At 42.3% G+C, this 26,564-nt stretch overlaps 1 protein-coding gene across 1 annotated transcript in view; it reads left to right on the top strand.

The window, feature by feature from the left end:
* The first annotated feature begins 16,516 nt into the window (after nt 1-16,516).
* The window catches only part of BMERB1 (bMERB domain containing 1), a 293,835-nt gene continuing 283,787 nt past the window's right edge, over nt 16,517-26,564 (top strand). The window contains exon 1 of the mRNA XM_073542924.1: nt 16,517-16,809. Within this exon, the coding sequence (XP_073399025.1) occupies nt 16,692-16,809 (118 nt within the window). The 5' untranslated portion in view covers nt 16,517-16,691. The remainder of the gene's footprint in view (nt 16,810-26,564) is intronic.

Raw genomic sequence — 26,564 nt, 5'->3', positions numbered from 1 at the left:
GGTTAAAAACCCAGATATTTTCTTACAAAGTCAGAAGTCAGGAGAAAAAACCTGGTTGACATCAAAAGGAAACACCGGACAACCTTGCCATGTAAGACTTTATTCATACATCAGTATTTTTGATCAGTATTTATATTCCAAATCAGGATTGTCTCAAAAACACAGTACTGGTGTTAATCTTTCAATTATAGTTTTTCTCTATAAGTTCCACTCTTGATTTTGGCCTACAAATATTGATGCAAAAAAAAGTGTGAATAAGCCTTAGAAGTGTTCTCAGCACTGATGTACACAAAAATGAAGGCCTTATAGAAAAAACTAAAATGAAGGCCATACTGTCTATATTTATAGAAACTGTTTTTCAAAGGATTTATTTTTTAATTCGTAATTGTGCTAAATGTATTTTTTTTCTTCAATTTTTGCCATTTTTTTCTCCCATATCACAATCTGTATTATCATACAACAATTAGGAACTTCCTGTTTCAGGAAAATGACATGTACATAAGCCTCAATGTACAGACTAGCACCATATCTTTTTTATTGAAGCATCTAATGAGCGTGTGCAGAGGCCATTATGAAGTCAGGTGGAGCAGGGTCAGCGGTGATATCGCTTATTGTGATTGGTGGATGCTGTGTTATCAGCTGTGTATTGAGGTGTTATCATTCATTGTAACTTGCTCTTGCCTCTGATGATAAGGAAACTGTTGTAAATACTTCCTAAAAAGGACAAGAATTAAGAGTCCAAAATAGTCCAAGTGGCCATTGTTAAATTTGCAAGATTATAAATAAAGATAATAAAGATTGTGATATGAGAAAAAAATTACCAAATGTACTTATTTTTACATTAAACATAAAACTTAATTTAAACAATAGGTAATTTTTTTTTTACAACAAATTCCCTTTACAGGTATGTCATTACTATTAACCCCCTGCAAATGGCATATATGGGCATACAGGTCATTGAAATGTAAATTCATTGAAACCTTTATAAGTTATATATGTTGCTGCATCACCAATTACAATTGCATCAAAATTAGTGTTTTACTTCATATGCAAATTAGGTGTTATGTGCTCTGGGTGTGACAAAGCACTTAGTGAGCCTTTGCCTCCCTAAATTGTTTTCTCTATAGCATCAGCTTCTTTAGCTTGATGCTCACAGCTCACTCACAGCTCACTATTTCATTTCCTTGTCTGGCGCCTGACGTCACAGAAGCAATAAGCTATCACTCAAGCTAAGGAGGTTGGTGTAGGGTGGGGAAACAAACTTGGGAAGCAGAGTCTCAGGAAGTGGTCTGTAGCATCCAGAACACTTAATGCCTTATTTCCATATGCATTGAAATGCTAAATTCTTGAAAATGCAGCAACAGATAGAAGATATAAAGGTGTTGATGTATTTACATTTTAAAAACCTGAATGCCCAAATATGCAGTTTTGAGGGGGTTGATCTTACTGAAAGATTGGCTATAATGAGGAATACAAGTAATGACTAATACAGACATGAAGGGAAAGCTTGAAGAACACAAATGAACATTTTTGTTAAGGAATAATCCCATAAACCCAAATTCTATGACTTTATTCACTCTTTGGTGGTCTGGATTTTATCTCCTATTCTATAACTTTTCAATTATTATTTTTGTCTTTTCCTGTGTTTTCAGCATTGATTTTAGCTGAGATTCATTTATTTTTTGCTCAATGTTCTTTCTTCTCCACCTTTCACTGCTGGCTTTCTGCTAAGATCTTTATTTTGGTTCCCTGTACATCTATTTTCTGGGCATCTGCTGAACAGACCTAGCAATTCACCTCATTTTGGAGAAAGGTTTTCATTTGTGCCACACCCGTCCGGCTCTCAATAGAGCTTATTTCTAAAATTAGATAAAAGCTGGATACTTCTGTAAACGTCTTAGCCTATTACACCGTTGTAATTATTTTTACACTGGTTATCAGAAACTTTTACACAGATGTTAGGATAATCGGATTATGAAAGACTTAGAACTTTCTGCAAATATTTATATACAGAGATTTTGTAGGCCAGTAAGTTATAAGGCATTTTTCCATTTTATCACTCCTCAGTGGGGAGCTCAACTGTTAAGACCACCTCTGACCATGAAAAGCATAACACATCACTGTGAATAAACCAGACTGGCCATCTGGCAATTCTGGCAATCGGTACCTACACTGGGCCACTCTGTCACTTGGTGTCTTCTGGTATCTTCTGCTGCAGAGGGATCAACGCCGCACCCATTCTCCCACTTGACCTCCTTTTCTTCACATTCTTGTTATGCAGATGAAGGAAGAAAGAGGAGATGATGCCTCAGCCAGTCAGCATGATTATTACCTATGACCAGCCAGCCTCGCAGCTAGAACTTTTCCCACGGCAGTCGCGCTGACGTCAGTGAGATGAACTGAGTTCATTGGCTGTGAACTCCCAGGACCTTTCTGAGTGTGAGAACTTTTTCATGATTGTGGTGACATCAGTGAGGTGAAAGGAGTTAACCGCGAGGCAGTGAAGTGAGCAAACATGTGCAGCTCAGTGTCTCTGCTGGATGGCAGGCTGTATAGTCGTATCATACAACAATGCAGCTTGCCATCTAGATGTAGAAGAGCTAGACGTGTTGCTGCACAAAGGGATTATTATCTTCTCGGCAGACAGGTGTTTATTGTTTTAATTCTGTTACAGGAGACATTGGCTTCAGTGGATTGGGTGTTGACGTGAGTACGCGTGGTTTTGGCAAATGTAGATTTCTTAAGAGTCTGTATCTTTATTTCAGTTAAAGGACTTTATTCAGTGTGTGTGTTTTTATACAATATCGCTATGGTGTTAGTAATGGGGCCTTGTTTTAGACACCTCTCCATTACTAACCTCTGGGCTTGATGTCACCTGACAATACAAAGGTAACATCAACCCCCTCAACTATCACCCCACTTTCCACCGTACCAGGGCAAGAGGGAAGAGTGCGGGTAAGTGCAATTTCTGGTGCAGCTGAGAACTGATGTTTTTACTCTGGAAAGGTGCCTATATCTATGGCCCTTTCCTAGGATATTAATATCAGCCAGCAGCTGTCTGCCTAGCCTTTGCATTTTAATGATTTTAATGACCAGTAAAGGCTAAGTATACAGCTGTGAGCTGATATTAATAGCCTGGGAAGCTCCATGGGTCTTATCCCCTGCCCTGGCTATAAACATTAGTCCGCTTTCTCTCTGCTGGTTAATAAAATGTCAGCTATTTTTTCAGAAAAAATTTAGTAAGCAAAAGAAATACATGTATCGTAAACTGCACAAGCACTGTACTAATTATATACTTGACTGACATCTTCATATCTATTTTATATGTATAATGTATATCTATTCTCTTCTGTCGGTCACGCTGTTATTTTACTGTTTGCGGCAGATGAATTGCTGGCTTTTCAAAGGACAAGGGTATGTAAAAATCAGACTTCACTCAAATGGTCCATGTGCTATGCGATTTTTAAATTTTTTTTTTATCACTCCCATTGACTTGCATTGGCGACCGAGATATGAGGGCATTCGCAGCATGCAGTAATTTTTTTCTCAGTCCGATTTCAGCTGAGAAAAAAAATTGCAGATAAGCAGGGACTCATAGATTAACATTGGTCAGAGTGCAATCCGATTTTCTATTCGATTGTACTTGTCTATTTTCCTCACAGATGAGTATGAGCCCTTAACAGAAGATTCTGATGCTGGATCCCTGCTCTTTACTTCTGCCGACCTCTCGCCCTATACAAGTCTCCATGAATGGATCTTCTTATGGGTGAGATGACTTTTTTTTGCTTTTTTGATTATGTACACGTCATCCACTTTGCTAGAAGTGTAATATGTTTTTTTTTTTTTTTGCATGAAAATATGCAGCAGAACGTCACCTAAATGAGTGTGTGTCAATCTCAGATGCTGCAGCTGGTTGTGAGTGACAGGGAGGCGGTCATCATAGAAGCGATCATATACTGCAGTCTGTCCTGGGAAGGGTGAGGAAAGCACAGTTTGTTTGTTTTGAAAATGGAAATTCGGGAACAGGGGATTTTGAAACTGGAAAACTCCTTTAACGCTTCCAAGCTCCGCTGCTTCACTGCAACTCACACTGTCAGATTCGTCAGTGAGGATTTAGGACACTTTTACATAACGATCAGTATTTGTTTTCAGATGCCAGGAGAGGATCCAAAGCACAGAGGAGGTGGCAGTAATTCCGTTATTATTTATACTCACCTCTGTGTCGGCACTTGCGGTCCCGGGGCTCCACTGCAGTTATGACATGTGAGCCAGACGCCCAATCAGCGCAGGGCTAACATGTTTAATGAAGCTCATTAAATCCACAGGTCCTTAAGACACTTTTGCAAGTTTTGAAACTCACAAAAAGAGAAAGAACATGTTTAAGTTTGAACTTAATGGATTACATACAATACAAATGATACATGGTCAGAATGGCCCACTATATTGCCCTAAAATCTCATAGTGGGCCCAGGTAGTAGATCTCCAATACAACAAAGGTCCTAAAGGTAAATTGCAAATAATAACACCAGCAAAAAATCTCAAATGTCCATGCTATAAGGCGACTCAATATCATACTTCAAACAAGGAGGAACAACGAGTATATGTAGCCAAAAATTCAGAGAAAATTGTATCTATCAGAAATTGTATTTTAATAAATATAGTACAACAATTATATAATAAACATGCATGGGATTGGGCATATATCAATATCATGTGACTGGCTCCATGGGTCAATATAATGATCAGGAAATGCGGGACCCAACTGTATAACCACAGATGTACCATTCAAAAAAGGTCACATAGAAAATTAGAAATTATTCCAAGACATGTGTTTAGCGATAAGGAGAGAGCAAATAAATAAAAATTCACAGTGCTAAAATCCCCTAATACATATCAATCACTATACCGCTATATAGTAAGGATAAATAAACATACCAATACTCTGAATACCTCCCATTGACACAACATAGCGCCTTTACATACAGTGGGGAAAAAAAGTATTTAGTCAGTCAGCAATAGTGCAAGTTCCACCACTTAAAAAGATGAGAGGCGTCTGTAATTTACATCATAGGTAGACCTCAACTATGGGAGACAAACTGAGAAAAAAAAATCCAGAAAATCACATTGTCTGTTTTTTTTTCATTTTATTTGCATATTATGGTGGAAAATAAGTATTTGGTCAGAAACAAGCAATCAAGATTTCTGGCTCTCACAGACCTGTAACTTCTTCTTTAAGAGTCTCCTCTTTCCTCCACTCATTACCTGTAGTAATCGCACCTGTTTAAACTTGTTATCAGTATAAAAAGACACCTGTGCACACCCTCAAACAGTCTGACTCCAAACTCCACTATGGTGAAGACCAAAGAGCTGTCAAAGGACACCTGAAACAAAATTGTAGCCCTGCACCAGGCTGGGAAGACTGAATCTGCAATAGCCAACCAGCTTGGAGTGAAGAAATCAACTGTAGGAGCAATAATTAGAAAATGGAAGACATACAAGACCACTGATAATCTCCCTCGATCTGGTGCTCCACGCAAAATCCCACCCCGTGGGGTCAGAATGATCACAAGAACGGTGAGCAAAAATCCCAGAACCACGCGGGGGGACCTAGTGAATGAACTGCAGAGAGCTGGGACCAATGTAACAAGGCCTACCATAAGTAACACACTACGCCACCATGGACTCAGATCCTGCAGTGCCAGACGTGTCCCACTGCTTAAGCCTCTACATGTCCGGGCCCGTCTGAAGTTTGCTAGAGAGCATTTGGATGATCCAGAGGAGTTTTGGGAGAATGTCCTATGGTCTGATGAAACCAAACTGGAACTGTTTGGTAGAAACACAACTTGTCGTGTTTGGAGGAAAAAGAATACTGAGTTGCATCCATCAAACACCATACCTACTGTAAAGCATGGTGGTGGAAACATCATGCTTTGGGGCTGTTTCTCTGCAAAGGGGCCAGGACGACTGATCCGGGTACATGAAAGAATGAATGGGGCCATGTATCGTGAGATTTTGAGTGCAAACCTCCTTCCATCAGCAAGGGCATTGAAGATGAAACGTGGCTGGGTCTTTCAACATGACAATGATCCAAAGCACACCGCCAGGGCAACGAAGGAGTGGCTTCGTAAGAAGCATTTCAAGGTCCTGGAGTGGCCTAGCCAGTCTCCAGATCTCAACCCTATAGAAAACCTTTGGAGGGAGTTGAAAGTCCGTGTTGCCAAGCGAAAAGCCAAAAACATCACTGCTCTAGAGGAGATCTGCATGGAGGAATGGGCCAACATACCAACAACAGTGTGTGGCAACCTTGTGAAGACTTACAGAAAACGTTTGACCTCTGTCATTGCCAACAAAGGATATATCACAAAGTATTGAGATGAAATTTTGTTTCTGACCAAATACTTATTTTCCACCATAATATGCAAATAAAATGAAAAAAAAAACAGACAATGTGATTTTCTGGATTTTTTTTTCTCAGTTTGTCTCCCATAGTTGAGGTCTACCTATGATGTAAATTACAGACGCCTCTCATCTTTTTAAGTGGTGGAACTTGCACTATTGCTGACTGACTAAATACTTTTTTTCCCCACTGTATACATAGTCCAGTGCGTGGTAAAGGAGGGATTAGTGAGAAATTGGTGAGGAATAGTTACCCATAATGGTGTATGTGAAGTCCCATCTGGACCCAGGTCATATACCCCGACGCGCGTTTCGCGTACATAGGATGTCGCTTCCTCAGGGGGCGTGGTATATGACCTGGGTCCATATAGTGATTTGCAAAATTATTCAAGAGCCAAACTTTTTTATCTATTTTTCATGTTCCACCAACAAACTGAAATGTATTTTATCGGAATTTTTTGTGATAGACCAACACAAAGTAGCAGCAAGTATTTGTGAAGTGTAAAGGAAATCATGAAAGTTTTTTAAATAATTGAAAAATGTAAATATAAAAATTGTGATGTGCGTTCAGAAGTCACATAATTAGTAAACTGAGTCAATCTGTGTGAAATGTACTATCAGTATAACTACAGCTGTTCAGTGAAGGCCTCAGAGGTTTGTTTAGGAAAATTAAGGATTAAACAGCATCATGAAAACAAGGAATGCACCAGACAGGTCAGAGATAAAGCGTGTGACAGGGTTAGGTTATAAAAAACATATAGCCCAAGCTCTGAACATGTCATGGAGCACTGTTCAATCCATCATGCAAAAATAGGAGTATGGAACAACTGCAAACCTAGCAAGACATGGCCATCCACTGTAGCTGACATCCTAAGCAAGGAGAGCGCTAATTTGAGAAACAGCCAAGGGGCCCATGGTCACTCTGGATGAGCTGCAGAGATACACAGATCAGATGAAAGAATCTGTCTATAGAACACCCATTAGTCATATAATCCACAAATCTGGCTTATATGGAAGAGTGGCAAGAAGAAATTCATTTTTGAACGCAAGCAATAAGAAGTATCATTTGCAGTTTGCAAAAAGCCATGTAAGGGACACAGAGCCAGCATGTGGAAAAAGGTGCTCTGGTCAGATGATACCAGACTAAAACTTTTTGGGATAAATGCAAAAAACTAACACTGTACATCACTCTGATAACGTCATCCCTACCATCAAACATGGTGGAGTAGCATCATGCTGTTGGGATGCATTTTTTCTTCAGCAGGGACAGGGAATGTGGTCATAGTTGATGGGAAGATAGATGGCGCTAGTTACACGGCAATCCTGGAGGAAAAACTCTTAGAGGCTGCAAAAAGATATAAGACTGGAGCGTAGGTTCCCCTTCCTTAAGGCAATGAACCCAAACTTACTACCAGAGCTACAATGGAATGTTTTAGATCAAAGCAGTTTCATGTGTCTGAATGGCCCAGTCCCAATCCAGACTTAAAGCTCATTGTCAAGCTGTGGTAAGTCTTGAAAATTGCTGTTCACAGACGACTCCATCCAATCTCACTGAGAGCTAGTTTGCAAAGAAGAATGGTCAAAAATCTCAGAGTCAGGTGTCAGAATCAGGTATCAGAGTCAGGTATCAGAATCAGGTATCAGAGTCAGGTATCAGTCAGGTATCAGAGTCAGGTATCATAATCATGTATCAGAGTCAGGTATAAGAGTCAGGTATCAGAGTGAGGTATCAGAATCAGGTATCAGACAGAGTATTTCTGATGTCTGACTTTGATATATGATCATGTCCTAAAATGAACACTATATACTGGGGATAAATTGTTTTTCACCTTTTATAGCAGATTCGCAAATCTTGACATTTCCCCGAGAACAACATAAAACCCTTCTGAGAGGAGTGAAGCATGGTCCACCAATAGCAAAGCATATCTTCTCACGAATGTTTGCCCAGGGAAGCTCCATACACCAAACCTTTACTGAACTATAAAATTGGGATTTTTCAGAGCTATAATTGGATGTGTCAAGAGATCTGTAAGACTATGAATACTTGCTCAACAACACTGAGAATGAAAAGATGAAAGGAAGTAATGCCTCTGGTTTCTATGAATGGAAATGCCGGGGTTGTTCTCACCCTGCTATAAATAATGCATCAAACTTTGCTATTGATTTTTCCTTCCTGCATCCACAAAAACAGAACAGATAACACTTTTGGGATGTAGGTATAATATGAGAACCATCTAACTATGGATAATATCAACCATCTTAAAATGGATGTGTCATCAGTAAATTACCTGTTGTTTATAATAAATTAATTTTTTCCAAATCTCCGATGCTTTTAGCGCTATTTAAAGTTTTTTTTTTGTGAACATGCTGGCTGATTTTATTATTAATAGTTTCAACTTCTTGTCCATATGTAACATTCTTTGTACAAGCACAGTTTTTTTCAGATATATTCACCAATTTGCACATTTTTGGTTGTGTGTTTAGGGTGATAGCTGTCGGCATGGAGGATGATATTTCTACTTGTTGGTTTTCTCTAAAGTTTAGTTTTAATAGAACCATCCTTTAGATTCCAGTGTAGTGTATACGTCCAGAAAGGAGACCTGATCATCACAACTTTCAGCTGTAAATTTGACATTTAGATTATTATAATTTAGGCAGTTAAAAAATAAAGAGAAAGAAGAACATGATGTGATCAAGGTGTTCTGCCCATTCTGTGCAGCTAGATATTTTTAAGTGCAGTTACAGCTATGGCCATTAAGCGTCATAAGTTGCCCTTCTCTTTTATTCATATGGTTCGAATTTTCTGTTCCCCAAAGGGTTAATTGTTCAGAACCGACCCTTCTTTCTGCCCTGGTCAACATGTAACCATTCTCCAGCTGTCTCCTGAGTAGCTCACACCTGCTCAGCTCTTTGCAAAACTATTGCTATAACAAGCAGATTCCGGTAAGGTTAAGGCAATTATGAGTTATGCATCTGTGTTAGAAGCCATAATGCAGCCCCCCCATGATGTTTGCAATGCATGCTCAGCTCCTGTGATGTTATTTCACTGCGTGTTTGTTATAAGCATCCTCTAGTTATGCATCTTCTGTTCAGGGAGTGTAAAGCTTGCAACCATTAGGTGTTTTAGACATCTTTCTCCTTTTCTGCTGTGTATGTTATATTGCTCAGCTCTTATATAATGCATGATAGCAGCATCCTGTATCATTGCTACCATTGTGATAATACCCTGCATTGCTATTATCTGCCAGTATTTGTGTATTGTATACTGTCTACCAGTACTGACATGCTGTATTATCTGTCTCTTGTAGTTTTTACCTGAATCATCCACGTTGTGTTCAACAATCTCTGATATCATCTATAACTATGTACAACAACCCCTGACCTCATCTACTACTGTGTTCTACTATACCATCTGTTATCATCTCCCATTGTTGTCCATATCATTCCAATAATAATAGACTTAAGCACCCATACAGTCTTGTTTCTGGGAGAAGATGAAAGGTTAAGCCATAAGATGGAATCCACACAGCATCATACGTGGAAGAAGGCAGAACACAAGGTATTGATTAAGGGTTGTATACAGATGACCCTTCTCCCACCAGTCCATACTGAGCTTTGCCGGTGATGGTGAGAATTTTGCCCCTATCGGGCAAACAGTAGGGAAATTATTCTTCAAAAGAAAATGTGTTACAGATAATGTATAGGGACATGAGTATTTGGAGTAATTATCATATTTGTTGAAATGAAAGGATAATGATTTCAAAGATAGATGATATAGTAAAGAAGTATACAAAGAAGAAATAACATTACATGTAATCCATCATGCGCTGCAGCTTGATCGCGTCTGTAATGTGCATTAACCCCTTAACGATCAGGGGTATTTTTGGTTTTACATTTTCATTTTTACCTCCCCTCCTTTCCAGAGCCATAACTTTTTTAATTTTCCGTTTATATGGCCATGTGAGGGCTTATTTTTTGCGGGATGAGTTGTACTTTTAAATGACATCATTGGTTTTACCATATCGTGTACTCGAAAACGGGAAAAATATTCCAAGTGCGGTGAAATTGCAAAAAAAGTGCAATCCCACACTTGTTTTTTGCTTGGCTTTTTTGTTAGGTTCACTAGATGCTAAATCTGACCTACCATTATGATTCTCCAGGTCATTACGAGTTCATAGACACCAAACATGTCTATGTCCTCTTTTATCTAAGTGGTGAAAAAAAATTCCAAAGTTTGCTAAAAAAAAAAAAAAAAAAAAAAAAATTTCCGCAATTTTCCGAGACCCGTAGCGTCTCCATTTTTCATGATCTGGGGTCGGGTGAGGGTTTATTTTTTCCGTGCCGGACTGACGTTTTTAATGACACCACTTTTGTGCAGATACGTTCTTTTGATCGCCCGTTATTGCATTTTAATGCAATGTCTTGGTGACCAAAAAAACGTAATTCTGGCGTTTTGAATTTTTTTCTCGCTACGCCGTTTAGTGATCGGGTTAATGCTTTTTTTTTATTGATAGATCGGTTGATTCTGAACGCGGCGATACCTAATATGTGTATGTGGGATTTTTTTTTTACTGTTTTATTTTGATTGGGGCGAAAGGGGGGTGATTTGAACTTTTAGGTTTTTTAAATTTTTTTTATTTTTAAACATTTTTTTTTTACTTTTGGCATGCTTCAATAGCCTCCATAGGAGGCTAGAAGCATGCGCAACCCGATTGGCTCTGCTACATATGGGCGATGAGCAGATCGCCCATATGTAGCAGATTTACTGCTGTGCTTTCAGCGCCGACCACCGGGTGGCGCTGAAAGCCTTATGCCTGGAACAACCATAGAGGTCTCATAGAGACCTCTGGTTGTCCAGGCAACGTGACGCCGACCCCCGATCACATGACGGGGGTCGGCGATGACGTCATTTCTGGCCCGGCGGCCGGAAATTCTATTTAAATGCCCGCTGTCAGCTTTGACAGCGGCATTTAACTAGTTAATAGGCGCGGGCGGACGGCGATTCCGCTCGCGCCTATTGCGGGCACATGTCAGCTGTTCATAACAGCTGACATGTCCCGGCTTTGATGCGGGCTCAGCGCCGGAGCCCTCATCAAAGCAGGGGAAATGTCTGATGACGGACTGTGTCCGTCATTGGACATTAAGGGGTTAAATGATTTTATTTAGTGATATACATTTATTCTGAGTATCTGTAGATTTGGCACTGCAGCATTGTTGGCAGTGTGTATGAGCCCTACGTGTCTCCTAAGAGTAGAGGCAGTACATTGTCCTCATGTGGGGAAGGTGACTTGATGGACAGGCTTGACTGGTAGTAAGAGGGGACAGTTTGTGCACTGGAGACGGAGATTGACAGGTTAGAAGGGTGACAGCTGGGAGAGAGAGATTGGAGAGTGCAGTACCGAGAAAAGACCACAAGATGGCAGGGGAGAGTAGTTCTGGACTTGACAACGGCTTATGGCTCAAGAAGCGCACAGTCATGGGGGGCGGGGAGATAGGAGCCCAGGAGGGGAATTCCCCTGTGAGAGAGGGGATAAACAGAAGAAGGCGGGGCTCGGGGTGAGTCAGTCCTGGGAGGAGCTTAGCAGAAGACGACGGAAGACAGAGGACGGAGAAAGCTCAGCCAGGGGACTGACAGAGAGGACAGTCAGGGGGGTGGCCCTGACACGAAGGACCGCAGGACAGGCGGGGGGTGACGTACCGCAGGACGACGACCTCGGACAGGTGAAGCGCTGGGGGTAGATTGGTCTAGGACAGCCCCCAGTGAAAGATCCGCGAGGTGCGTTACTGCGACTGGAACGAAGGCGCAGGTACCCGGGCCTGGAGATAGTGTGAAGAAGCTGCGGTGCGTGTTTGGTGGTCGTCAGTAGGACGACGGAATAAACCTGGAACTGTTACAACTGGATTCTTTCTCCGCCTCGTCCTTACGTCACCCGGTGTCCGTGTCATTGGGTCGTGGTAAGCAGTGGACCACCCCCCAATCCGGCCCCCTACCACACCCACACATTAATCAGAAGGATATACTTATACGCAGAAAAGCCCCAATCAGGGGAACAGTAACTGTAATTATAGGCTGTGCTGACTCCCACACATTAAGCAGTAGGTAATTAAAAGTGCGCAGTGGTAAAATACATCTAGAATTCTGCTGAGGGCCGCACAGTAGTAAGGCATAATACCAGAGAAGGCAAATTCACATACATACTGTATATCATTCAGCTAGAATGACGCCTCATAATTCTACATTCTATTTTATCAGTTCTCTAGGAAAGCTGTCAGCCACGGACTCATGTACCGAGGGCTGTATCTGCAATCTACATAATCATATTTTGCAAAAAAAAAAAATGAATGCAGAAAGAATTTGGCTCTTGAATTCCATTTTTTTTTAGAGATTATGCGCACTTTCAGCAGCAGGGGGCGGTAATGAACAGATAAATATTTGCTTGCTAATGTCAATGTATTCTTTGCGGCATAGTAAGCCCAATAACTGACTGATCTCACTGCACAGAACAATATTAGCGAGCAGTAGTGATGAGCGAACATGTTCGAATAAGGTGTTATCTGAGCATGCTCGGGTGCTAACCGAGTGTCTTCGGCGTGCTCAAATAATATGTTCAAGTCCCCGCGGCTGCATGTCTCTCAGCTCTTCGACAGCCGCAACTCATGCAGGGATTGCTTAACAAACAGACAATCCCTGCATGTGGTGCCTCTGTCGAACAGCTGCGAGACATGCAGCCTTTGGGACAAATTATTCGATCATGTCGAAGACACTCGGCTATCACCAGAGCATGTTCAGATAACACCTTATGTGAGCTCCATTCACTCATCACTATGGGGCAGTATGGAAAGATGAGATGAGAACACTTTTACGGAGCTGCAGAGCGCCACTCCATTCAATGAATAGGAACCAGAGCTCAGAATATCAGAAATGGTGTCATTCAAAACTACAACTCATCCTGCAGAAAAAAACGTCCTCATGTGGCTAGGTGGACGGAAAAATAAAAAAGTTATGTCTCTTGGGAAAAGGGGAGGAAAAAATGAAAGCACAAAAGCGACAAATCGCCTGGAGTGCATATCGATGGGTTAAGATATTGATACACAAAGAGACCCCTGAGACAGCAGCATTAAACTAAACACATCACACGCAGTAAAATAGCAATTAGGATGTGCTGCTATGCCAGTAAAATGAAAATGCTGATTTGTTGCTATGGTAGTAACATGAAAAAGCTGATTGGTTGTTAGGGGCATCAAAGCAACCTTTTGTTTATGAGCATTTCTCTTTGGGACCTTAGGGTCTTTTCAGGTTTAGAAAATGAATGACCCAAAAAGATATGAAGTGCTTGTATCCAGGTTATCAAGTTTTGTATGTGACGCATCGGAGGTCACATAATAGCATATTTATGCGGGCAGACCACCGTAAAATGATGTGTGCTGAGCGTTCTGTAAATTGGCTGCCATCGTTCTTGGTAGTGCAATGTGTTGCTGAGGATGATGATCTTTTGCACTGCGGAAACTTATTTTGCTCGTTCATCTTGTGATCGGCAATCTGTTTTACAGACAAGGGTGTTCATAGCATTTAGATAGCCAAGGCAACAACAATGAGGCTCAGTGGGAGATGGGCCTCAATCTTAATCTTAATGGAGATCATTCATGGTCTCTCTTCCGGGAGAAGTCACAGCACTGTGGTGGGTGTGTCACACCACTAGTATCGGGGTGCTCAGCAGCCCCTTTAGTCACACAATCCTGCAGGTACAATCATCTATTTATTCTCATTTGCACAAGGAAAGACTAGAAGCAATGGGATGAAACTGAATGGGAGGAGACACAGATTAGATATTAGAAAAAACTTTTTGACAGTAATCAATGAGTGGAACAAGCTGCCACGAGAAGTGGTGAGTTCTCCTTCAATGGATGTCTTCAAACAGAGGCTGGACAGACATCTGACTGGGATGATTTAGCAAATCCTGCTTTGAGCAGGGGGTTGGACCAGATGGCCCAGGAGGTCCCTTCCAACTCTACGATTCTATGATTCTATTATTCTATGTGTCTGTATGTAGACACATAAAAAATCCCAGTATAATGACTCCTGACGTGGCTTTTATTAATACACAACATTCAGAAAGTAGAAATCAGATTCCTTCAGTCTGATATCAGAACCATAGAAGAAAAAGACTATTGAGATGCTAATAAATTAAAACCCAAAGAGCGAGTTCAAATGTAGTGAAATAATCACAAATTTTTGGTTTACATTAAAAATTATGTGTCTGGACTGGACAACAGGGGGACAGGTGACTCCCCTGGTGGGCCCCCCAGCACACTTAATTTACTATGTACATACAATGTCAGCATGTAATCATTATATCTACTCAGTTTATCAATATATACTAAATTTGTGCTTTAGAGTAATGTGATAATGTTTCATCGGATAGCACTCGCTTCAATATTATACTATGGAGCAGTGCCGATTGGCAGCGTATATCGGACGGCGCGCACCCATACAAGTCTACGGGTGCATGCAAGACATCAGACTGCACTCGGATGTCATCCGAGTGCAGTCCAATATATGCCGACTCACATAATGGAGAAGATGGAGAAATTAAGTTCTCCATCTCCTCCGCACCTGTGATCCGATTCTCGCAATGTTTGGATATTACAGAAATGCAGAAAGTGATGCAAACATGTTTACATAATGGAGGAAATTCTCTTTTTTTTTTTGTGGAAAGTTCTACTCTCCCACGATGGCATGTCATTATGCACATTTTCAGTTCACTGTACCAGCAAAGTGTGAGATATCAGAAATCTCATGCACACTGCTTGGTTTTTTATGTCTGACTGTTTTGTCAAAGAGTTGCATTTGTGCAAAATGCAGAATGTCCCTTTTTTTCGTTTTTGCAGCATTTTTCACCCATTGAAAGCAACAGGTGGTGCAAAAAATGCTGCAAAAACACAAGTATGGCGCCAAAACCTGATGAAGTTGAGTCAAATTATGCACTAAAGAATGCTCGACCTCTGGTCCATTCAGAAATGGTTCTTCAGAACCCCATTCTCAGATTGCTGGGGGTCCCAGCGGTCAGACCCCCCAGCAATTAATAACCGATAGCATATAACTTGAAACTAACTCTTTAAAGCATCATCAACAAGTAGTGTTGATCTTGGGGTTCAGGTGCGTTCTGAGACCCTCTTGATCCCACAAACCAAGGGGCAGGAGCACCCAGACTATGCTGAACAGATCTGTGTAAGGGCTCAATAGAGATTCTGGAGCATAAGCTGTGAGCTTTTGCCCCGTAGGGCTCGTGTGCATGACTGTATTTTTGGTCCGAGTGTCCGATTTTTTCCTTGGACTGGGTTGGTCCTGGAGGGAAAAAAAAAATCACAGTATGTCAAATTTGATCCGATACTCAGATCACACTCGGTCATGCAAGTCAATGAGTCCGTGGAAACCATCGGACTGCACTCGGATGACATCTGAATGCAGTCCGATTTCTGCGCACTGACAGAATGGAGAATTTATTTTCTCCATCTTCTCTTTATCCAAGAGAATCAGATCACACTTTGATCAGGGCTTGATTAGCATGCGATTTGCACCCGATTCTCTCGTCGGAGGAGAATATACGCTCTCATGTGACCCTAGCCTTAGTTTATAAGCTGTCAATGGAGGTCTCGGGGCAGGTGCTCCTCCTCTGACTGAAAATACTAAACCGGAGCTATAAATATAAAAAAATGATTTAAAGTTTCATTAAGATGCGCATTAGAATTAGAATAGGTTTACATTGTCAAAATGTAAAATGTTCATATTCAGTGACAGCAAGAAGATATGTTGAAAAGTCTGAGAAATGGAAACAGGAAGGATATTGATTCATTTTTTTTTCTCTAATTTTATTTTTTTTTTTTAAATACAGTTATCATATCAATTTCTCAGAATCCCTGACATGAGGTATCCAGCTTTCCTGGAAAATGCAGCAGCAAGAGATGAGATCCTAAAGCAGGTAAACGGGTCAATCGCTGGGACCGCAGCGGCAGGCAATGGGTTAACCCCCATCCTCTTCTGCGGTACCCAGGAGGGGCGCTGCTGCGCATGCTCACTGCATCCTCTCTGCTTTTGAGAACCCCATAGGGATGCAGTGACGTCACAAGCCATCCCCCTCCCAAATGCTGAGCTGAGGAGCCAAGAGGGAAGCATGAGGCTGGAGTGAGTGGGAGCAGGCACAGTCCTCCTCCTCCTCCCACCCACCTAGCCATCACCTCTCAGCCTACCCACATAGACAGCAAGGGAGCTCTACAGTGAGGAGCACACAGGAGCCATGCAGACATCCATGGAGTTAAAGAAATCCATCTCTGCCACCTTGGAGACAGACAAGCCAATGAAAAGCTATGGAGCAGTGGAGGAGACTGACTGGAAGGCAGGAGGGCTGGGGAGAGGTGAGTGCTGCTGCTGCTGCTGTGCATTCTGATGGCAGCCAAGTGGAGAGGCAGTGATGCTCCCCATTGTGTGTGTGGAGGACCGTGTCTACACTGCATACAGCCCAAACTGCAGGCTGCACCTCTGCCCATTCCTGGGGTTCAAAAGGCACCTGGAGCCACTTCACCCACAATTATACGTGCTCAGTCCTGTGCATACAAAATATCCAGAGCAACACACTCCAGCTTGTGGGTCCATCCACTCAGTGGAGTCTGTGAGTAGTAGTATACAGAAAAAGATAAAAAAAATATATATATATGTGTGTGTGTATACATATATACTATAAATATATATAGTTCTATATATATACACACATATAAGTACTGTATATATATATATTATGATTACAGAATAATGTATAAAAGCAGTCATATATATATATATATATATACACACACAGTGTATATGCATAATAACAAAACCGACTGCTTTCCTACATTATCCTGTAACCAGTCACAAGGTATCACAGTGATACACAGTGTCTGATGACATTATATTACAACTCTGCGTTAGGACAAATGTTCAATATTTTGGATAACAAAGTGTAAATAGCTAATAACAGTGTAATAAGTGTATAAACAATTATATATATATAAATGAAAGGGCTTTTCACAAACTATTAAGTTATTCTCTATCTGGAACTGATTGCTGGTGGTCCGACTGCCAGGACCCGCAGTGAGCCTGAGATCGGGGCTCCGGTTTGTCTCCCGGAGGACAGTAAGTTATCTCCTATGGTACCAATAGGGGATCATTTAATATTTGGGCAATGTTACGTTAAACTTGGAACCTGTAATCTTCCGTTATTACTTTGTTCTTCCATTTAGGAGATTTTTTTTACTTTATTATATTTGATCAGTTTTCCGCTCTTGCGGATTCTTTTGCTTGTATAGGTCAGATGATTAGATATTCTTGACTATTGTATAGTGGATTCAATGACTTGAATTATGCATAAAGAATAGTTTTTGATATAATAATAATAAAAATGCTTCTAATCCGAAAAAAATACATAGGATGTATTTTCTAAAAAGGGGTTGAGCAACCTGTGCAGCCGCATCAGGGTCCTGGTGGTAAGGGGTCCACTTCCAGCGTCTGTCATAAATCCAACAATGGACTGGAAAGGACCCATATAATGCTCTTGCACAGGGGCCCATTTTGGCTTCTTGGTTCCTATGTGTAACTTATATTAACAACACCACTTGCTGAAAGCTCCCTCGATGTCCCAGTTTCATAGTTTGTCCGGGGTCCAGGTTTTTGTATACACAGGAAAGAGTTTCCCATATCGGCATATGACTGTGTGTGAACGGGGCTGACTGACAGCTTATTTCGGAAGTTAAGTCCCTTTTCCAACTATGTATTGGCTGAGATACTGGAAACCTTCCCCTGTGACCCAGAAGTGGAGATGTTGGGACACAGATCCGATGGTGCAACTGGAACATTGTTGGACATGTTTGATGGAGACTTGTTTGAACTCTTTTTTTTACTAATCCCGACTGCTCCCGTTGACTTTTTTTAATGGCAAAAATATCATTGTAAACTGTTAGCTTGCTATAAAAAAAGCAACAAAAAACAAAGTTGTGGGAGTGAAACCCAGTGTGCAACAGTCTCTACACCAAAAACGCTCCAAAAGAGTTGTTCTAATAGGTGGAAAGTTGTGTCCGGGTACTTTGGTGAGACATTTTAATGATAGGTATACATGATATTGCTACTCGTTAATGTATTTGACCCAGGTTCTGTATTTTATTGCTATTTGTTATGTTTCACATACTTATTGAACAGTAAATATTTGAAGTTTGTGCCATTTTCTTAGGCAAAAATCAACAATTTTGATCTTTAATTTCCAATGAAAATTTTTAACAGTCATTCAGGGACTTCTGTGGCTGAGTATTAAATGGAACCTGTCATGGAAAATAACGCTATTAACCTGCAGATATGGGGTTAATCTGTAGATTAATAGCGTTCTGACACCGAGCGGCAACGGTAGTGAGAGCCCCATTGTCGGGAGGAAATGAACTTTATTCCTCCTGGCCGGCTCGCTCTTTCAGTCAAGTAGGCGACGCGGGTTCAGTCACTGCTCTGTGTATAGAGAGCAGCAGATGTAACCGCATCCCCGGCACTGACTGACAGCCGGCTCTAATACTGAGCTGCTGTCTGTCAGTTCCGGGGGTGCGGATTTGGCAGCCACTCACTATACATTGAGGGATGATTGAAACCTTGCTGGCGCCACCTCTATAACCGGAAGCCAAATGCAGCCCGGAAGAAAAAAGTTAATTTCCTCCTGGCAGTGGGGCTCTCAGTATCTGTGCCGGATGGTGTCAGAACCCTCATCTGCAGGTTAAGGGTTCTTTTACACTTGGTTCTTTTACACGTGTTTTTGCGGCCCCAATAGATTTCTATGGGGCCGCAAAAACGTCCCTCAAAAATTTATCGGAGCGCCATGTGCCGTACGGCAGTGAGGGCCGTATATACGGCTGTGAAAAAATATCGAGCTTGCGGCCTGTTTTTGTGGGAGATCACAAAAATCACGGCAATACGGCCAGCAAAAACGGCCTGCAAAAAACCCGGTAAGTGTAAAAGAAACCTAAGGGTCTGTGCACACGTTGCGGATTCTGCTGCGGATCCGCAGCGTATTTGGCCCTGCAGATCCGCAGCAGTTTCTGCTGCGTTGTACAGTACCATTTTAGTCTATGTAAAAAGAAAAACGCATTGCACACGTTGCGGAATTTTCTGCACGGATTTGCTGCGGATTTAAATCCGCAGCTTGTCAATTCTTTGTGCGGATTCCGCAGCGGTTTGGCACCTGCTCCATGACCGGTGTCAAACCGCAGGGCAAAACTGCAGACTAATCCGCAGTAAATCCGCAGATAAGGATTTACCTGCGGATTTAGACAAATCTGCGCGGAAAAATCCACAGCAAAATCGCCAACGTGTGCACACACGCTTATAGTGTGATTTTATATGACAGGTTCCTTTTAACTCCATTGACATCAACAGCAACCCAAGCAGAATGTGGCCAACATTCTAAACAAAATACATCTATGGACATATTATGATGGTGTAATTGGACTTAATAGGGTTTTACTTTTCTGGTTGAACAGTTTTCCAAAAATATGTTGATTGCATTGGTGAACCCCAGTATTTGACTGTAATCATTTGTGGAAACCTTATTGCAACTGTTTGATTCCTCTGCAGTGCCCCCACAGGGGAAATGAAGCATTACATGACACCATGTACATAAACAGGCTTTTCTATGTATTGTGCAGAAATGCTGGGTCCCCTAGAGACAGGCTTATTAGTCACCCTGAATGACCCCATAGACCCCGGATATCTGCCATCAGACAACTCTTTGGTTGCACAACTATAGCGTCCAACCAAGTGAAACCCCCCAAACAGTCTTGCTGTCTTTTGTCAGCACCTCAGACAATGGCAGACACAGTTTGCGCTGTCTCGACTGACAATGATTTGATGCCCATGGACAATTTTCCCTTCCTTATTTTCGAGCCCCTATATATTGTTTTTGCTGTATGCCATTCCCTTTTCTACCCTGATATTACAGTTAATTTTGATGGTCAGTTAGCACAGGCTTCAGTGGGATCTCGTAATTGGTGGAGTATGCGGGCAAGGTGTAATCGCTGGAGAGTTATTATGTTCACGTTCCATATTTAATGAGACTATTTTGAGTAAATTCTTCTGATTCCTGCGTTTGCCGCGTGGTGAGTCATTCACACAAGAGATCACACAGAGGAATCTTCGGATAACATTAAATTAACACTTTACAGTACCAGCCATGAACAAATCCCAACAGAAAATGACACCATGTTGTGACGCTAACATCTAATTGGTGGGAGGATATTATCATGGCAGAGAGAGAAGAAGGGCAGATCATGCATCCATGAAATACTGTGTGTTATCAACAATTCCCATTAGTAGAAACCAACCAATCCCATTAATCAAAGTTCTTTACACTAATAAAACAAATAGTGTATATTTATTTTTACTTGCCTTTTCTACACACCATTGGTGTCAGGGTTGGTAGATGTTTGATGTCTGGTAGTCCCGGGACTGATGGTCATAGCTAAGCGCTGTATTCTGTCTGTCCCGAAGACAATGGACAGCGTAGTATTACCCATGGATTGACCACCACTCCATGCATACCGGGGACATGGACCTTCCATACTCAAGATCAGTGGGGGTACAAGTGGTAGGACCCTTACTGATCATACAGGGTAATTGATAAAGGTTACAAAAAAAATAGAAAAAGTGCGAATTCCGTTCACCACTCCTGTGATAGAGATAAGTATCCCAAGAAACTTCCAGGGTAGACAGTCTGTGGTCTGGTTCACGGATTGTGCACTGGACTGGCTTCCAGGTCAAATAGCTCTCAATGGTCCAAAATTGGATGTACTCCAACACCAAAGGAAAGAAGTTAAAACTTATATGTCCAGTCCTTGTAAGCTACCCTGAAAATTAGTACTTAGAAGTAAAAATAAGCCACTTATAGGGTTATTCCCATGATTGTAGAATATTCCCTATGCATAGAATAGTTGAAAACTTACTTAGTACTGGGGGGGGGTTCAACCTCTGGGATCCCCCAGTAATCACTGGAACCTGTAGCTGTGATGTGCAGACTCAACCTCCGCTTCGTTTATTGCAGGGGTGAGGAACCTTAGGTCTGAGGACCATTTATGGTACATGATGATTTTTTTTCTCCTGCCCTGGGCAGATTCCCTTGGGACCACAGTGCTTTGGCCTCAAGCTGTGTTTTGATGGCCACCGGCCTTTTAATTTCTTCTTGCTCTGTGAGCACATGCACGCAGCGCTCACTACTGCATGCTGAGGCGCGTGCATTTAAAGATTACGTCCTGACACCAGAGTGGGCGGAGTTAGTGCACAATTTGTACAGCCCCCGAAGCATGGTATAAATATCCAAATGGTCCTTGGCAGAAAGAAGGTTCCTCACCCCAATCGCAATCCCCAAGCCAATCACATAGAATATTTTTGTTCTCTGTCTCAACTAAGGATTACTAACTGATTGCAAATCAAATGCACAAACAAGCCTACCCTAATTATATTTTTGGTTTGCTAATATATTCTTAAAGGGAATCTTTCACCAGGATTTTGCTACCCTATCTGAGAGCAGTGTAATATAGGGGTAGAGACTCTAATTCCAGAGATGTGTCACTTATTAGTCTGGTGACTGCAGATTTCACAAAATCACAGGTTTAGCTGCTGCAGATCTAGCAGTGCTCAGACTACTGAGCTCTGTATAACCCCGCCCACACCCCTGATTGGCTGCTTTCTGTGTACACTGTGCAAAGGCGGAAACCTGTGGCAAGGGGAGTGGTTGGACGACCTGGCAGCAGGCCAAATAGTCCTCTAGTGATAATCTCCTGTTGATAAAATAGTGATTTTATAAAAAAAACAACATTATGTAACCCAGTAAGTGATACATCGCTGGAATCAGGGTTTCTGTCCCTACATTATGCTGCTCTCACATAATGTAGAAAATAGCCTGGCAACAGATTCCCTTTAAGAAACTCATGTTGACGCATGAAGGACCTACTGACTCTATGCAGATGTGGTCAAATAAACAAGGTACTGTAAGTTTTACCCGTTTGCATCACCAAATACCTTGTACACAAATATTTAGTCACTGTTGCATTTCATCAGTCGGAGGATTCCTCTGTGTCTTCACAAGCTTATGAACAAGCCCTCATCTGCTGAGTGTGAAGATTTTTCAGCATTACAGCTGTCAAATGCAATCTCACGCTGAGGACACTGTGTAGCAATAGTGGCTTCTTAATTCTATCAGGAGCATTTAGGGATTTGCTGGCCTCGAAATATTAAGCGCGCTGCCAGTAATTTCTCCAGAACATGAAATAGTGTCCTATGTATTATTATATATGAAATAGCAACGAGAATATAGTCAAGATGGTGATCTACGCTGTAACATTTATAGATTTTCTATGTAGATATAAAGACAAACTGCCCTGCAGAGGGGAAGCGTTGCGTAGAGAAAAGCGAGGATTCTTTGCGGTTTATACACTGGAAGGAGCGCGTCGGGTGTAGCTGATTCGCTTTTCCACACTGATGTACAGGACTGGCAGGGATTCTTGGTGCCAGGCATTGTTCCCGTAGGCTCTGTACTATTCATAAAAATCAACTTTTTTGAATTTGCCAAATGGCTGCAATGAAACAAAGAGTGAAAAATGTAAAGGGGTCTGAATACTTTCCGTACCCACTGTAAATGAAGGATTGCTAGAGGTCTGAAAGCTGTGATCTTCAGAATATGGGTCCCAAAGTCTCTTGTGTTAATAGAGCAGTAGTGAGCATGTGCGACCATCACTCCTATTAAGCACTGCACATGCTCACTACCATTTTTAATCACACGGGATTTTCAAAAGGTGAACAGTTGATTGACCCCTATGCTCATGATCTGTGGGGGGCCTACAAGTCAGACTCCTAGTAGTCGTAAATATATCACTTATAATGTATACAAGAAAATTGGAACAGCACAATACTTATTGTCGGGTGGCAGGCCTCCTAGGCAGAAAATCCAATACCTGCCCCAAATTTAGATAAAGATTCAAAAATGAAGGCAGCACTTCATTTTCATTGCGGTAAAAAAAAAGTAGAAGGTTTATTCAGACCCACATTCTGGGCGACGTTTCGGCTCTTACTGAGCCTTTTTGTGACTTTTTTTTTTTAAAGATACAATGAAACAAAAAAACTATGGTGCACTGTTCCTTCACCAGGTGGCAGTGTGGAGTCTCTTGAAATGTATATTGGACTATATAACGCATACCTTTATTGCAGGTGAAACGTAATATCTCTTGTCACGCCGCCTGTCATGCCGCTCTCACTTGGGGGCGGGACCTTGAGCCCGATGTCACCACTTCCTGTGCCGCGGCCGCTTCGGGGGTCCCGTCAGGTGCGCACGCGCACCTCTCGTACCTAGTCCCATGGCTGCACAATGTTCTTAGTGCGCACACACGCCCTTCTCAGCTCTGTCTCCAGTCTTGTCCTCTCTATGATCCTGGAGGACCTGACCCGGAAGTCCAAGTGCTCATGGACTATATCAGGCTACCTCTTCCTATGGGAGGTGCCTGATTATTGTTGTGCTTCCTGGCTTGGTTTGTTTTGTCCTTGCTTGGCTGCGTGTTGTACTCGGGTCCTCTGCCTTGTGCGCCGTGCCTGTGCTTTGCCTTGTACTCTGTGCCTGTACTCCGCCTTGTGCTACGTTCCTCTACTCCGCCTTGCTGTGCTTCGTAGCACATGCTTAGTACCTATGCTCTGCTGTGTGCTCTGTCTTGCTCCTTAGCACTCGCTCAGTTCCTGCCTTGTGTCCTGTCGCGCTTCTTGGCGCACCTTTTGCCTTGCTCTGCACTCAGGCGTGCTTTTCAGCACGAGCTCTGTCTAACCCTGTACTTTAGCGGGCTTCCTTGCACGCGCCCTGCTTCGCCCGCTTCCAGGCGTGCTTGTCAGTGCGCCCCATACATGCTCCCGTGTACTCGCCTTGCACTATCCAGTATCTAGCACACTCCTGTGTACTCGCCTTGTATTGTCTTGAACCTTCCGTACCTCCGTACATTCGCCCTGTATTGTCCTGTACCCTGCGTGTCCCTGTGTCAACGCTTTGCACACTCCCAGTTGCTTCCTGCAGTCACACAGTCTCGTATCTCCTGTGAGCCGGCCACCTGGTTCCAGCAGTTGTGGTACCTTACCCCCTTGGGCTTGCCCCTGACACTCCCTGTATAGGGGGTGGTCCTCACTAGGTCAGCTCGCCTTTGGAGGGTTGGGGCCACAACCCAGAGGGTCCACTCCAGGAACCGTCACATCTTTTATGTAGTATGAATGAGAAAGGAGCTTCTTCCTAATGTCATGATACCAGTGCTGGGTGACCGGCACTTCTGGGGTTAATGTTCTGATCTCAGTGCAGATTCTCACCTGCACACCTGGGACCTATTATGGTGGCCTCTCATTGGTTCTGGGGAGGCTTCTTATAGCCTCAGGAAGCTTCCATCCCCCGTCAGTTATACTTTCGCCCTTGGCATTGTGTGGTGACCCCTGAGTGTGTTTGTGCTGTGTTCTGGTTGCTTGATTCTCTGTGTATGACTCGGTCTGTTCTCTGGATATTGCTTTGGATTCTGCTTGGTACCTTCTACGTCGATTTGGTTTGTGATCTCTGCTTGGCCCTGACTATCCGTTCTGTCTCATCCCTGGTACTGTACTGATATCTTGTGTATGACCTTTGGCTTTGTCTGACCTTCCGTCTGTTTATCCCTCCTGTACCTCGCTTGCCTGTATTGTGCTTGACCCCCGCTTTGCCTGACTCTGAGTTTTCTACCTTCTCTGAAAGCAGGACGCTAAGCCCAACCCTCTTGCAATCACATGACCGTAGGTCCTGTGCCGGCTTGCTAAACTTCTACATTCAGGTCCTGTGCATCTTTATTTTCCAGCTGTTCTTGTCCCCAGGGGTCCCTACGGTGTGGGTGAGTCCCTGCTTAGCGGAGGCTGTATGCCGGCGCTGTCAGGACCCTGACACCTAAGTGTAAAAGGTCATGATAGTCATTGTGATTGTTACATGCCTGATGAAGGACACCTATCGACTCTGAAATGCGTTGCATGAATAAAGAAACTTTATTTTTCTATACATTTGGATTTTCCCGTCATTGGCAGCACTCCTTGATTATTTTCCTTGATTATGTAGTATTAGGAAGGATAGATTCGTTCTTAAACCGTGGATCTACATAGATGATCTCATTGCTAATTTTTGGGGTCCTTGTGGGCATTGCTACCTTAGGGCATTGAATTTTTCCTGTGTATACTGATCCTCTCCATCTGCTATAGTTTTCATTGAGCTCATTCCATCTAATACTACATGTTTCCTACAGTCAAAGATATGGGAGAATTAACTGACTGCACTTAGTTTGCCTCTATGACAGGGGTTAGAAAAGCCAGACCTCCAGCAATCAACCGTTCACCTCTCGGAAGACTATTCTAAGGGGTTGTCTCATTACATAGCTCCCTATAGACGTAAAACTGCTTGGCTACACTTTGTACATGGAGTTATAGTGGGAAGAAAATTCCCGGTGAACATAATGGGGGATTTATTAAACTAAATACTCCAGAATTCCGCTGTAATTTTCAACATAAAATGTTTTTCATGACTTTCATGCATTATTTGACAAGGGGGAGTGGCTTAGTGGAAAGAAAATGTGGTTTAGATGCAATATTATGTATGAAAGAATGTGGAAAAATTTCTGGTAGAAAGTAAACCAATTACTAAGTACTGTAAAGTTAGACTTGATGTATCAACCAGCATAAGCCACTGTGATAAATCTGGCCCATTTAAAGACTGTCTGATCTAAGTTTGCACTGTCTAAATATATATGCTCCATTGTGTGCAAAGTTGAAGAGGCTGTCCAAGTCTGCAATCACTCTACCTGCACTATGCTGTCAGGATTTGAATGCGGTCACATGCCGACTAGACGTGCTCGGCACTGCTCAATTCACTTCACGTCTAGTCGGAATGTGACCGCATTTATGCAACTTGCATAGTTGTGGTCACATGACTGTTCGCTCTTGCTGCTTGCACTGGAGAATCCTGACAGCATGGAGTGCACGCTATGAGGAACCAAAAGTGGTCATATGGCTAGTATCCCCCCCCCACTCCCCATCAACTCTCGCTATGGCATCCTTTTCAGGATGGCACGCT

Source organism: Dendrobates tinctorius, unplaced genomic scaffold (assembly GCF_039654945.1).
Source record: "Dendrobates tinctorius isolate UK_male_01 unplaced genomic scaffold, ASM3965494v1 ptg000129l, whole genome shotgun sequence".
Lineage (NCBI taxonomy): Eukaryota > Metazoa > Chordata > Amphibia > Anura > Dendrobatidae > Dendrobates > Dendrobates tinctorius.
The sequence above is the reverse complement of the archived record's forward strand: the minus strand, read 5'-3'. Positions and strand labels throughout refer to the sequence as shown.